General features: G+C 38.3%; 3 protein-coding genes across 3 annotated transcripts; 1 reads left to right on the top strand and 2 right to left on the bottom strand.

Moving 5' to 3' along the window:
• Positions 1-494: 494 nt before the first annotated feature.
• arl14 (ADP-ribosylation factor-like 14) lies at positions 495-3,315 on the top strand. Its single transcript, XM_079819068.1, has one exon. It carries the CDS (start codon positions 1,645-1,647, stop codon positions 2,248-2,250), a length of 606 nt encoding a protein of 201 aa, XP_079675194.1. The 5' UTR covers positions 495-1,644; the 3' UTR covers positions 2,251-3,315.
• Positions 2,964-6,530, bottom strand: zp3b (zona pellucida glycoprotein 3b; the record flags this gene model as incomplete). The annotated part of the gene is made up of 8 exons (XM_079820431.1): positions 2,964-3,238; positions 3,318-3,580; positions 3,656-3,741; positions 4,668-4,779; positions 5,339-5,519; positions 5,597-5,700; positions 5,780-5,895; positions 6,186-6,530. The coding sequence occupies 8 exons, from the start codon at positions 6,528-6,530 to the stop codon at positions 2,964-2,966; spliced, it is 1,482 nt and encodes a 493-aa protein (XP_079676557.1).
• Positions 6,531-8,678: 2,148 nt separating this feature from the next.
• On the bottom strand, positions 8,679-10,434 carry gng5 (guanine nucleotide binding protein (G protein), gamma 5). The gene is made up of 3 exons (XM_079818471.1): positions 10,282-10,434; positions 9,244-9,395; positions 8,679-9,155 (listed from the first exon to the last, which is right to left on the bottom strand). Exons 1-2 carry the CDS (start codon positions 10,360-10,362, stop codon positions 9,270-9,272), a joined length of 207 nt encoding a protein of 68 aa, XP_079674597.1. The 5' UTR covers positions 10,363-10,434; the 3' UTR covers positions 8,679-9,155; positions 9,244-9,269.
• Positions 10,435-13,928: the final 3,494 nt, after the last annotated feature.

Below are 13,928 nucleotides of genomic sequence, written 5' to 3'. Positions count from 1 at the left end.
TAAACCATCTTACAACAGCTGAAATATGGCCAAACCCCTCTAGAAACCAGCCTGGGTGGGAGACCAGCAAAAAAAAAAAAACAGCCTTTGCTAGTTTAAGATGGTCTTTTCAGCAGACAGGGACTGTATTGATTTTAATATGGGAAATTGTGGTAGTCCTATGTATGAGCTCATAAGGGAAATAATAAACAAATAGAATAAGCATGACGGATGGCTGTTTGCATTCTTCCTGACAGACTGACATCATGATCTGCACACGTAGGCTACAGGCCTCGGTCGCAGACTCGCAGTAACTTACACTGCAGCGCATACCGAGCTTTAACGGTGACGCGTTGCCGGATGCTGAGGAGTCCATCGTGACAACAGGGAGCAGCTGTAAAGCCTCAGAATAGCACCAGCATTGTGGAGTCCATTATTAAAGCCCCATAAGACTAGTGTCACTGAGTAAGCTTCCTATAAATCTCCCCCTACACACTCTTACTGGATCTGACACCCAGTAGCTCAGTGGCCGTAACATATAAACGTACAGTTTGGGTTCCGCTTTGGCACAGAGTTTACAAGAGCCTATATTTCAAGGATTTTTCCACGCACCGCCGGAGAACAAGAATGGGTCAGTGCAGTTCAAGGACACCCGAGCAGTTTAACGACTTTACGTCACTTACAACTATAAAGTTGTGTGAAAAACGCACTCCCGGTATTTCGCAAGGGAAATCGCGGTCGGACGCCTCTCCGTATGAAGCGGCTGCGGACAGACGGCGCCGCGGCTGCGGTTGTCACGACGACTGCTCTGGACTGGTGTACGTGGCAGATCCAACAGGCGGGGTGTGGATAGATAAAACCCTCGGTAGACAAAGGTGAGCCCGGCCCGTGGATGTGAAGTTATGGTCGCTGTTGTTCTCGTTTCTCTCCGAGTCTGAAATTTATCCTGAGGAGGATTTCTAAAGATGATGACGCCACAGTCAATAATCCAGTGCTGGAAGTATCTGGAAGGCTTGGGATGGTGTGATTCATGGATATCTGAGGGAGATCATACACTTTTTTTTGTTTGGTGTCCATTTACTGGAATGGAAAGATTGAAAACATTTTATTTGAAGACTTTTTCCAAGACTTTTTATTATTTTTAAACCAGTCTATGTATGACTTCCTGCCAGGTCATGGCCATGCATGTGGTCAGCTGATACATGTAATGGGAAGCCCATATTTATTTCTTAAAACTTATGGTCACAGCCCAGTCTTATGGCAACTGAGAACTTTTTTGTTTATTTTGCTGGAAGTTTAAGTTCCTATGTATTTCATCTGTCAATTGACATCTTTATTTTCTTTTGGATCTTAAACTAAAACAGTGAATGATTTTTTTTCAGCCATGATGAACATGAGACTCGATTTTATTTAATCATGGAATATTTTATTCAGTTTAAATGTGTGTAGTATTTAAATGCATGAATTCCGCAGGACACCATTCAGGCATTCTTAGCATATCTATTGGGAGTTGTCCTACTTAGACCCAATAATCACACAGCTCTATGTAGATAAGCAAGATATAATACATCACTGAGTAACACAGACTCCATCTTAAGTAAACTCACGTTTGCTAAGAGAAGAGTGTAAGAGGCTTTGGTGTTTGTAAAACATCAGACGTTTACAATGGGCAATTCAGGATCCAGACACAAACCTGAAGCACGTATCCTCCTCCTAGGACTTGACGAAGCTGGAAAATCAACTCTTCTTTACAAACTGAAATACAATGAGGACTTCCACACAGTTCCCACAATTGGATTCAATGTAGAAATGATCGAAGCCAAGAAGAACAGGGACAAAATCAGCCTGACCGTGTGGGACGTTGGTGGTCAGATAAAGATGCGAGCGCACTGGAGGAACTTTTACCAAGAAACAGCTGGAATTGTGTTCGTTGTGGACTCTTCTGATGTTAAGCGTCTGGATGAGGCCAAGGGCGTCCTGGAACAGACCTTAAAGAGTGAGCACCTCAGGAGACTCCCGGTGGTGGTTCTTGCCAACAAGCAAGATATTGTAGGAGCTGCTACAGTAACAGAGATCACAGAGCAGTTTAACCTGAGAAAGAGTTGCAGCGAACGAGACTGGTTCATTCAGCCGTGTTCAGCGCTGACTGGAGCGGGTCTAGTGGATGGCTTCAGACGAATGGCACACCTGGTGAAAAAGACACCCGGCGAGGACAATAACATCAAAGAGACAATGAAGTATATAAGATTGAAATCTGTTCTGAAGAAATAGCCCACATGGTAACTTATTAATCACTTTTATGGAAGGCTGTGTGTGCCATCCTACTAAATATAGTTGGACAGTTCATAATCATGTGCAACCCTATAATGAAGAACTGCTTGCAAGATACTGAAAGCTACCTTGAGTTATAAATGAATTCAGAAATAAATGAATATAGTAACCAAGCCTTTGGAATAGATAAAAAGAAATGTAGAGATAAAATGCCCTTGCAAACCTGATAACTTACAAAATGTTTCATCATACGAGTCATGTGATCTGAATGAGTTGTTAAGGCACCATAAACGACATTACCTCAAGTTATAAGTCACCAATATATAGGTGCCGTGAAGGGTTTTGTAGTTTTATTTAAAAGGTACATTTTATAACCACATTTACATAATGTAATTAGTAAACTATCATGGTTTGAATGAGAAATTTAGTTAAAGGGTACCAAAAGTGCTGAACGTTTCCTTGAGTTAGAATTCATAAGTGTATTTATATTTCACAGCATATGCTGTATTAATAAAGAACTTGCTATTGAGCAATTCACTTTATAGCAAACTACATTAAGATTTATGAATTTAAATGTTTTTTCTGTGATGACAGCATCTGCAGTAATGGCAAGGACAGAGATGAGATGTAATAAGACTTTTATTTTTAGAAAAAGGTCATTGTCAGTTTCCATTTTTCCTCATACTCATTTTAAGGCGTGTGGGGTGGTGTGATTATTCAGACCCGCTTCCCTCTCCTGCACCAAAAAGATCAGCAACATTAAGGAACAGGCCATCCTTTAATGGACTGAAGCTACTATTCTTTGGAGACTTCTCAAACTCCACCTCATCCATCAAGGGACTCATTTCGGTCGAGTTGGACTCTGGTTCCTCTGTAACTGATGTGGAGAAGTCCTCAGTTGGGCTGAACTCTGAGTGATCACTTGATTGGGAGGTAGTTCCTTGCTTTGGGAGCAGCAACAGAGGACCCAATGTAGCAATCTTCCAACCTGTTATAAGAGGGAGGGGGGTTAAGTGCCACAACTTGAATTGATAAACAGATGAACAAAACATTAAAATCATGCAAACCTTTGCTCGAGTCGGTTCCTCTTTTTGACAGACTGCCAAATGAAGATTGCCTTGACTGTATGAGAGCTCTAAAGGGTTCTAATGACTGACCAGGTCTCACTTCAACATAATCAACAGGCCCCGGTTTTCGGGCCAGTTTTGGCTGCTTGACAGGAGGGGCTAGTGTGATAGGGAAAGGCTTGATTGGTACAGGCTCGGCCGCACCTGGTCTGGATGGCTCACAGCTGTTGCAAACCTCATCATTTCCATCCACAGACTGCCACCTGCACAGTTTATATGGGTTCTTACGTGAAACACTGATTGATACCAATATTTAAATATGAGAAGTCGGTCATTACCTTCCATCAATAAAAGAACATGCTCGATTCTGAGCGCTCACAGAATAGGCTGCAGGGGTGGCCTTTAGGTAACATGTGATGTACACCTGTTTTAAATAAAACCAGGAAGCGGTGCAGAATTAGACAAGGTACATAGTCTTCACCCAAAAAAGAAAATTGGCGTTTGCTCACCCTCATGTGGTTTTAAACCTGTATGACTTGTGAAAACACTATATTCAACCGTATTTGTCCATACAAATGGCAGTCAAAAAGAGACTTGAGAAAAGAGAAATTTTGCATTTCAAAGAAAAGGTCCTACAGATTTGGAATTAGGGCGAGTTGAGGCTAGAATTCACTATACGACTCTTAACCTAAAGAGACTTTAAAACACTAGGCATCATACACTTGATGATTTTGGTTACAGAGGAAAAATCTGGGCATCACACGCACTAAACGACTGATCACAAAATACCAGATTGGACTAATTCTGAACAAACACCTCGTTGCTAGATGGCGCATGGCAAATTAAACCAATGTGCGCTAAAATCAGCTCAATATGAAAGTTATATTCTCCAACTGGATGGAAGAAAAGTTAAGGTTGTCCAGACTGCAAATGGTGGTAAATAGTTTTTTTTTAGTCACAGGTCGCATTTCAGATTTGAAGGGATAGTTAGCTCAATGAAGATTGTTCACTTACCCTCAAGTTGTTCCAAACCTTTATGAGTATCTCTTTTGTTGAACACAAAAGATGGTATTCTAAAGACTGTTGGTAATCAAACAGTTGAAGTTGGACATTGACTTCCATAGTAGGAAAATAAACATACTATAGAGGTCAATGGCTGCTGTCAACTATCTAGTTACCAAACATTGTTTAAAATCTCTTGCGTTCAACAAGAGAAACTCATACAGGTTTGGAACATGAGGGCACTCGCCATGTCTCCAAATGACAACTTAATTCCGTGAACTAACCCTTATTTAAAGTTACAATATTCATACTTGGAGAACCATCAAATCAATCTTAAGTCCAGCTCACCAAGTTGCTTGTCAACTTGTGGAACCTGAAGGCATCCAGCAATAGGTTTAATTTGTTGCCTTCGCTCCTCTGCAAGAACTTGGAGTGGGAGTAGGAACTGTCTGCAAGACATCTGAAAGCAGTCAAGATGATTAGAGAAGCTCAAAATGCTGAGTTCAAGTGTACAAACAGACTGGTACACTTAAATAAAGGCTTTTATATTTGACAATCTTGGTTCAATTAACATCCATGGAAACATTTTAATGCAAAAGACTCTTTAGATTAAAATGTTTTCCACACTAAGAAAATGGTTATTTTAAGAACGGGTTTATACATTCTTTCATTGTACTACAGGACCAATTTCATTCAACACCAATATGGTGTGGTTACAAGACAAGCAACTGGTTTCACAGACAGGTCTTAGATTAAGCCAGGATTAGGCCATAGTTGAATTAGGCCATTTAAAAGGTTTTTTTTTTTAAATACACGCCTTAAATTACTGGTGCGCAGCGAGACAAAATAGCGCTGACTGACATTTAAGATATGCCAGTGCAAGCTGCTTTAGGTTAAGAGTTTGGGACTAGGTTTAAGCCTTGTCTGTGAAACCTGGCACAGGTGTTACAGGAGCAGGTTTGTTTAAAATCTAATCAATGTAATAAAAGCAATATTGCAAAGTCTGAATCCAAACTCACCCACGATCATCTACAAAGGAATATTTGACGTCACTGGCATCAAAGTTAAATGTTGGTGTAGCCACGCACCAGTCAATAAATAGAAAGAGGGGCAAGTGATTGGCCAAGGTAACTGATGCTTGAAGGTGGATCGCATCCCCGAGAAAATAGACGTTTGAGCCCCTCTCATACTGCCAGTCATCTTAAAAACAACATTAGTATTGTTATTATTAGTAATATTAATTCTGAAGCAGAACATGGCAAATTTAAACACTATACCACTCATCAGTCGGAGAGTAAAGTCCAGATAATCTGTGGCCGAAATAGCAGAAGCAAATGGAATCCAAGTGGGTGCCACTGCCGCACTGTCAACGTTATATCGCCTTAAGAGGATTTGAAAAAAATATACAAATGTTAAGAGCTCAAATCAGTAATTAAGAAATCTGAGGCTGGTCAGCTTACCTCCGGAATTGGCACTGAACAGGTATGACTGCACTATTTTGGCGAAGCACACCATCAGGAGAAGGTAGAGGAGCGTACACAAGGACATTTGAATATACCAGAGAGTCCTCAGTTACCTGTGAGAAGACAAATGAAACCATGAGGTGTTTGTAACAAACTAATTTAGGCCTATTAATAGCATTATTGGTGTAGCTCCATGGTTCCCGGTTAAGCCTGCCAGCTGGTTGCCAGCTAGCCTTCTAGTCAGACTAAGGCCCTGTTTACACCTGGTATTAAGATAGGGTTTGGTTGACCAAAATCACATCTGAAATACCAGGTGTAAACAGGGCCTGGGTAGGGGTGTGGGTACAAAAACATCCTCTTAAAAAAAGGGGGGATTTTAAATAATAAAAAAAACTGAACTTACAGATAGTTCGGTTCCACAATCTTTGAAATAAGCAATTATGGCAAACTGTGATTGTCCAGTTGGCACAGCTCCACATGAGGCTGCAGACCCTTTGCTGAGCAATGATTGCTGACCCAACCACAGCTCATCAGCGTAGACGGGGAAACCCGAGGCAAACAGGTCTGCGTTTATCACGACCTCTATCGCTTCGTCGTGGCAATACACGGACACAGTTTTCTCACGGCGTTGTGGAACGGGCTCGTTCATTTTAGGAGGACTTTGTGGAATCGCCGCCTGAAACTGGCTGTTCAAAAGCTGCTGGTTTTTCAAATACCCCCCTCCTTGATGGAATGTACGAGGGTACATACGAGGATAACATTCAGCGAGGAGGGATATCATAAGAAAGACAGTAATCCAACATATCAATGTGCTACTCAGCCCCATCTTGCCTGCTAAATAATTCTATCAGACACAAAGCCGGATTCTCGATGTACATGAAAGACCTCGTCGGTCGCCGCTTTTAACACGTATGAATGACAGCTGCCTTATCACTCAAACCACCTACACCTGATTCCCATTTATTCAGGCCAATTAGGTTTCATGCAAATATTGATCAATTATGCAATTAGCAATTATGTTAATGCACGGTTGGTTATGCTATGGCGTTTTAAAATATGAATGATTTGAAACAGCCTACCTTCTGATGAAAAATAACACAAACATATAGTTGAAAATCAAAGTTTTAGGTTCAAATGTGAATTTTGTGCGTGTTGTACAGCTTTTGAACTTCACATGCAGTGACAAATGAACTTTTCAAAGTACAAATATTCCATGTAAACTTATGTAGTAACTATGTACATTAAAAACAGAATTTTAAATATAGTTTTAGGTGGCGCAAAGGATTTCACATAGCAGGACACTGCTTGCAACACACTACAATAACCTTTTACAAGTCTATGTAAAATATGAATAAATACAATAAGCCACACAAAATACCATGTCATTTTGTGTGGTATAATAGACTCTCAGAAAAAATACAGAAGCCATCACTGGGACAGCACATCACATCCTGATTTTGCAGTTATACACAGTCCTCTGTAAATATATATTGTTGATCCTGGAACAACATTCCGGTCATAAGATTTTGTGCTAACCCTGCAAGTTATCCCTAAAATCAGAGGGAAATGATATGTGAATAACACTGATGTAAAAGCATCTAACCCTGGTTGTAAGCTTAAACCTGACTACTGTAAACTTGTCCCTCAAATCTGATTAACCAATCAATTGGAATTTTGCAGCAGGATCAAGAAAGATATTGATCCAGGAACATTGTACTTGGTGAAATCAGGTTCTGCAACAAATATGTACTATTTAGGTACTAATATGCACTCTTTAGGTACAAATGTATATCTTTTGAAAGGGTACCGCCTCAGTGACAGCTTTTGTACCTTTTTTTCTCCTGTGATTGTATATTCATACTAGTGTTGTAGTACTCGAGACCGGTCTTAAGACCATTTTTGAAGGTCTTGGTCTTGTCTCGGTCTCGACTGCATTTCTCCTCTGTCTTGTCTTGGTCTCGGACTTAGAGGACTCTGGATTTTTTCTCAAGACCAGAACTGCAAGGATATCACTAAATTGCTGGTGCATTGTCTGATTTAACATCATTAATGTGATTTGATGTAAAACTTACTGCTTGAAATGCAATCAATAACTGCTTTGTAATGTGATTTTATTTTGTTACTGTGCTGCCGGGTTCAAAATCAATGCAGCATTGTCTCAAAAATGCCTAAAATGAATATAAATGCCCACAAAATTCTGAGATTTAGTTTTTTTTATATAACATAGAATAATTAAGCAATATCACAAGAGCAAGAGAGCTGTTTTCATGAATATAACCATAATTGCAAATGATATTGATTTATACAAACATTCAATAAACAATAAGTTAATATTAAAAATGTACATTTTAAACAGTGTCTTTGCTAATTCGGCAACGTTTCGTTTTTGAATGAATCAGCTGCTTAGAACAAATCGGTTGAATAAAGGATTCCGTGACTTAAATAATGTTAATGTTTTAATGTTAAATTAATCTGAACATTATTTATGCAGGTGTAATTGTACCAATTCAGATGCAACTTATGTGCCATGGATTTTATTGTTAGTGATTTGATTAATAACAGCGCTATAGTGTCTTACTATTGTAATTGTATGTATTCATTAAATACAAGTCATTTCTCAGACAGTAGATATGGATCTTTTAGATGAATTTAAGGAGTGCTGGTCTGGTCTTGTCCTCAACCCAACAAAGTCTTGGTCTCGGCACATGCTGGTCTCGGTTTAGGTGGTCTTGACTACAACACTAATTCATACATCTATCAATCAAATGCATTTAAAACAAATGAGTGAATTTCATGTCATTGTGATAAAACTAGCTTCTTTTTTGGCTACCAGGTTAACAACACACCCTGAGCAATTCTTTCAGAGTAATCAAAGTATTAAAACAAGGGAAACATGTAGAAATCAATGGGTTTATTTTGGGTTATAAAAAGTCTAAGGCAGAGAAGATAGAGAAATAGACTACAATGTTAAAAAGGCACAATAAATTACTAAGTTTCCTCTGCTGTGCCACATAAAAATACAAAAGCCTTCTCTCCACAAAACTGGAGCGTTGTTTATCACTCATTAAGGCAGACTTTTTAGTTTGAGGTCTTCAAACAGAAATCTGAAGGTTGAGAAAGAGAGAGTCAAATACAAGTTGAGATATTAAAAAAAGTTTCTTGTTCTACAATGAAAACTTGAGAAGAAAAATGCACCATAACAGACAAAGCGGCCAGATCAGCCAATCCTTTCAGTTCTTATTTCTGTGTTTATGGCATGAGGTATTAACTGGCAAGTGGACAGCTTTGTGCTGTTGCTTTTTCAATTATACATCATGGCAGTGGTTTTTCTTATTTTTCCCCCAGCAGAAACGTCACAGGAACAGGAAAAACTCTGAGAAGACAGATTTCAATTGTTAGTTTCAGTTTAGTAATGTTTAACATTTTTTCAAATGCAATTTGATATATCATTTTATCCTTACCAATAGCAGATGGCCGTCATGGACCCTCACAAGAAGGAGCAAACCTTCTGTGTCCTGAAGGGGTTGGTGCTTGAAGACACACCGGTCAGCAGGGGATCTTGAAGGGCGTTTTGAATGCAAAACTGCTGAAGCTCTGCAGCCGCCTGAGAAACCTAAATAACCAAAATTACACACCATGTTACAAATGTCTGGAAACTATGGAAACATTAAATGGGTTGTATACACAATCAGCTGTAATGCTAAAAACAAACTCATAACACACACACACACACACACACACACACACACACATATGTGAAAATGGTTGAAGGCAAGAAATACACACTACTCTGATATTGCATTTCTCATATAAAAAGATAAAATATAAAAGGTTACACTTTATTTTAAGATGTCATTGCTACAGTGTAATTGTATATTTAAGTACTGAGTAATATTAATTAACTACATGTACTGGTTTGGGTTAAGGTTACTTGCATGTAATTATGCATAATTTACATAAAAATAAAAAGTGTAATTAGATGAATCTAAAAATAATGAGATTAGTCTAAAAAAATCTAAATGTAAATATAACAACACATTTTTATTCACATAATAGCCTACATAGAATACTAGAAAAAAAGACGTAATGTAGCGTAATCGACACATTTAACGTTCTAATATATTTGTTTGGACAGCATTAATTGGGTCTTTTATATTTGTAAACACACAACTGCCTTTTAATTTTTAGGCCCTCACGTTAGGATGATCATATTTGGGGGACCTCTGATCTAGATAAACTAACGTTACCCATATTCGCTAGCTAGACCTGGTATAAATCAAATATTTCAGTGCTTCCCCGCCAAAGTCTGTTAAATATTCAGTTTGTTCAGTAGATAGTTATACTGTTTGACTGAAAATAAAACTATTTTAATAAATCATCTCAGAAGCCGCTAAAAACAAAGGTAACGGGTTACAGGTCCACGCCCAAGCTGAACCCGGCTGCTAACGCACTAGCTTCAGTCCCATCAGAAATCAAACCGCTCATAGAAACCAACCGACCTTTACTCTGTTGATGTTTGCTTCGAAGCGCAACTGCTGAACGACTTTCTTCATCGCAACAATGCTTGATGAGCCCGACATGATATCTGATATTTCCAAACGATGTGCAACAGCGAAGACAAAAGTTGTAAAGTAGGCAGTTTCCGGTTTGGTTCAGTCCGGAAGTCCACGCGTGAAACGATTCCGTTCGCGTCATTTCGAACCCTACTATGGCGAAGGCTGGATTTATGAATATTAATGATGCTAAGTCTTCAGCGTACTAGGATTGGTTCATTCGTTTGCGCCCGCGACAGCCATTCAGCAAATCAGTTAAGGTTACTGGGCAAATTTAATCAATATTCATTATCGAATCCTTCGTATTGGACATTATAACACACAACATACACGCCACCTGATGGCGATTAGATGCAATACTCTACTCATCCTTTTTTGTCGCTTTTGCTTCTTTATATTGTGATAACCTCAAATAGTTTTTTGTTTGTTTGTTTTTATAGTTGCTGTTTTAAGGCCAGAATGCTCTGCAAATATTTTAATGCTCCTCAATATTCATTATGTTGTAGGCTAATGTGTATAACAAAACATATGTTATGGATACTATTGAACAAGACAGTCCAATAAAATGTGTCCTACACTACGTCTTAATAAGATTGGTTTGTCTTATTCGCAAAGCACTACTGATTGGTAGATCTTTCAAAACAATGTGCCCCACAGCAACCTTTGATGTAGCCTACTATATAGTCCCCAGTTCCTATCAAAAGTTTTCAAAACACTTTGGATTTCACCTGAGAGATTTCACTTGTTTCGTGATCACGCTATTGCAGTTTTCGCTGAACCTTTGCTTTAAATTTATCCTGTCTTCGTCAACCTGTTCACAATGTTTTTCTACCCCACGGTGCTCAATCATCGGACTGGGTGCTTTGCCACGATATGGTGAGTTCTCATTTCTTTCCGAGAGTTTGTGAGAGAAGGTGTGCTTATTATAATCATTGCACGCCGGGCATGGCAAACCCATAATTAGGATAAATGTTATAATCTGTCCATTTTAAAGGGGTCTAATCCTAAAACTGAGGCATACTATCTATCTAAATATATATTTTCAGGTTGGCGGCCACTAAAGGACGAAGGATCAGTCGGAGAGATATGCTTAAAGTCAATGTCCAGAGCACCTGGTTAGTCGCAGTCTAGCCTCTCTGTGAAATGAAATAAATAAATGATCAATAATTTTCTTCATAAACGCATTTAAAGATAATAATATAGTTATTCATTTTTATTGAATACAATTTAAATAATACAAATTAATGGAGTTATTCTCAAACAGCAATGACATCATGGATTACGTGTTGGTCAGAGTCCCGCCCCCGATGTCAGGATTGCCCCGCCCCCGTTTCTCCCTGTACCTGTCCTCTCAGCTGCAGTATGGAGTTGTGCTCGTCTACCACAGACAGTGCGAATTTTTGTTAGGTGGGCTGTGTCCATTTGTCAAAAATACTTATTCATTATCTTTTTTTTCTTCTTTTTTTTAAATATGCTAATACAATTTTTACTTAAGATTGATTTAACTGGAAGACATATAACATATGTTTTTTTTGTGTTGCTGTTTTGACTGTATCTTTATCCTTTAAAAAAAATGGAAATTCTGTCATAATTTACTCTCTCTCTCATGTCATTCCAAACCCGTAAGACTTTCGTTCATCTTTGGGACACAAATGAAGATCATGTAGGCCTATCATGTATCATTTAGAGATTTTGATGTGCCCAACTGCCCATGATTATTTGGTGTTTCTGTTAATTGTGTCCTTTTCTCAGAGGACGCTCAGGGGGCGATTGACAGACTGTTCCGCACTATCCGGAAGGCTAACATTGATTTGATGGATAAAGAAACCAGGTCACGCATTATTTCATTTCTTAGACACGTTTCAATATGAGCACCTTTTATATTGTCATAATGTCAGATGAAATAATAGTGCTATAGATGAATGGAACCATTATGTCTGAGGATGAGCATTGCCTTTATTTTACAGTATGTGTACTACTTTCAGTGTATTTACCTACTGGTTGGTTAATATAAGGTAACCACATGGGTTAAGGTTAGGTTTAGGGGTAAGTTCAGGATTAGTACCTAGTTATTACAATAAGCACATATGTACATGGGGAACAAGACAGTAAAATAAAGTGCTACCCAATGCCCTTTTGGATTCAATACTTCAGAGTTATTTATTTATTTTTAATTATTCGTTTTTTCATTTAACAGGGACAGTGCACATTAATAAACATTACTGTAATTGCGTCAGAATTATTTTTCATCTGTAGTCCCTGGACAGAATGTCACAGCATCACCCTATAAAACAAATAGCATAATTGCAAAAAATATTTCAATTAACATTTCATGTTATTTTTAGATTTGTACAAACAACATTGCCGAAACAGCATTTGCAACCCATTCTAACTTTGTCATATTTTAGTATGCCACGTTTTAAGTATATTGTTGGCCTCTTAAATGAAATGTGAGCAAAATATCACAAAAAGCCTTTTGCCAGGTTAAAAGCAAATAAAAAGCACAACACGTTAGGTGAGAGCAACAGGACAAAGATTAAAACTATGATTGAAAATGAGATAAATGTCTCACATTTACAGTTTCCTCAACGTCCTCCTCCTTCCTTTCAGGCAGAGTCACATGATCCCTGATGCTGCTGCGCTATTTGATGAAACCGAGGGGGCGAGGGATCCGTTCTTTGGAGTTATGGAGAGTGGGTACGGCCTGCCAAGTCCAAGCAGCTTCATTCAGGTGGATGTAACTCAGAGTTTCAAAGAAACACTAAAGTTCTGCCTTACGTACACTGCTATTTAAAATGAAAAAAAAAAAAAAACTTGTATTCAATAAGGATGCATTAAATTGATGAAAAGTAACAGTAAAGACTTATATAAACTGTATAATGGTTCCATATAGAATATTAAGCAGCATAACTATTCATCATTGATAATAGGAAATGTTTCTTTGAGCAGTGAATCATATTAGAATAATTTCTAAAGGATGTGGCACTGAAGACTGGAGTAATGATGCTGAAAATTCAGCTTTGATCACAGGAATAAATTATATTTTAAAATAGAATAAAATAGAACAGTTCTTTGAAATTGTAATAATATTTCACATTATTACTGTTTTTACTATATTTGTGATAAAATAAATGCATCCTTGGTGAGCACTTTCAAAAACATTAAACAATCTTAAATGTTGACACCAAACTTTTGAGCAGGTAAAGCATAATTTCTAGGTGTTGTTTATTATTTTATTATTTAACAATGAAGTTAAGTCATGTGTAATCTAACCTCTCACACTGTGTCTCAGCGAATGGAAGAGGTTTCACCAGAGCATGTCTCGCCCATTAGAGAACCACCTTCAGATGGTGAGCACTTAATAGTTTGCACTGCAAAGTGATACATTATCATTTACGGCACACAATTGCATGGGCATTTACAAATGATAAGCACCAGCAATAAGGACAAATCTAGAAATGTAAGTGTATTTTAAAGCTCCTTATTTCCCCTCTAGGCATCACAGCCAGTCAGGAGTCCATCACTCTGACAGAAAGAGAACCAGTCATCATGCCTGAGCCAGAGGTACAGCTGTGAGTCTCTGTTATCATCAC

The sequence above is a fragment of the Gobio gobio genome (genome assembly GCF_949357685.1).
Source record: "Gobio gobio genome assembly, chromosome: 6".
In the NCBI taxonomy this organism is placed as follows: domain Eukaryota; kingdom Metazoa; phylum Chordata; class Actinopteri; order Cypriniformes; family Gobionidae; genus Gobio; species Gobio gobio.
This window is presented reverse-complemented; position numbering and strand designations above follow the sequence as displayed.